The sequence below is a fragment of the Sinocyclocheilus rhinocerous genome, unplaced genomic scaffold, assembly GCF_001515625.1.
Source record: "Sinocyclocheilus rhinocerous isolate Xijiao unplaced genomic scaffold, SAMN03320098_v1.1 C36167529, whole genome shotgun sequence".
Classification (NCBI taxonomy): Eukaryota; Metazoa; Chordata; class Actinopteri; order Cypriniformes; family Cyprinidae; genus Sinocyclocheilus; species Sinocyclocheilus rhinocerous.
The window spans coordinates 1-872 of NW_015774968.1; the positions used below are offsets into that span (position 1 = coordinate 1).

Genomic DNA, 872 nt, shown 5'->3' on the forward strand with positions numbered 1-872 from the left:
ACTCTCATTCTGACGGCACCCATTCACTGCAGAGCATCCATTGACAAGCAAGTGATCTAATGCTACATTTCTCCAAATCTGTTTGGATTAAGAAACAAACTCATCTACATCTTGGATGACCTGATGGTGAGTACATGTTCCGCAATTTTTCATTAACAGGTGAATTGTTCCTTTAAAAGATCTGGATCAAAAAAGGAAGCCATATTTGATAATTCTCTTACATCCAAATTATATTTAAATGCCAGGTTGGCTTCGTCTAGCAGCTTGTTTTTGGTCTCCGCATCCACATCCAGCTCATTCATCCGACTGCGGTAAAGCCTCTTGAAAGCCGTTGGGTTGTGGATGCCTTCAAAATGGTAGAAGTTCACTCCCTCACCAGTAGGGGGCAGTTTTAAAGCCCGCTGAGCCACTTTCTTCAGAATCTGCCCTCCTGACAGGTCACCCATGTAGCGGGTCCAAGCGTGTGCGACCAAAAGAACCGGATCGTCTCGTCCCACCTCATGAATGCGGTCCACGTAGGGCCGTGTGGCTGCTGAGCAGGAGATCTTGCTCTCCCAGTCTTCACCGTAGAGATACTCCAAGTCTTTGGCCAAGGCGTCTCGCCGGTGAAGCTCAGAGGGGAAATATAGTGGGGCAAACATGGGGTGGTCCTTGTTCTTCTCGATCTCTTCCTCAATGGCAGAATAAACGTAGTACAGGGCAGCTGTGCCAAGCTGGGGTACAAAATAGCAACAGAATGGAGGTCAAAACAAGATTGGCTCTTTTATCAAACTCTACAAAAGTCCATGAACACTAGATTCACCTTAAAAAGTTCTCGTTTGATTCGGCCCCTCAGGAAGTCCTTGACAAATGGCGAGTTCTCTGCTTTGTCG

The 872-nt window shown here is 46.8% G+C and overlaps 1 protein-coding gene across 1 annotated transcript; it reads right to left on the minus strand.

The window, feature by feature from the left end:
- Positions 1-152: 152 nt before the first annotated feature.
- LOC107735607 (heme oxygenase 2-like) lies at positions 153-866 on the minus strand. Its single transcript, XM_016547238.1, has 2 exons — positions 803-866; positions 153-713 (listed from the first exon to the last, which is right to left on the minus strand). The coding sequence occupies exon 2, from the start codon at positions 639-641 to the stop codon at positions 153-155; it is 489 nt and encodes a 162-aa protein (XP_016402724.1). The 5' UTR covers positions 642-713; positions 803-866.
- Positions 867-872: the final 6 nt, after the last annotated feature.

Bases quoted from the DNA above. Each gene is read 5' to 3' on its own strand.
- LOC107735607 (XM_016547238.1), bottom strand. From the start codon at position 641: ATGTTTGCCCCACTATATTTCCCCTCTGAGCTTCACCGGCGAGACGCC.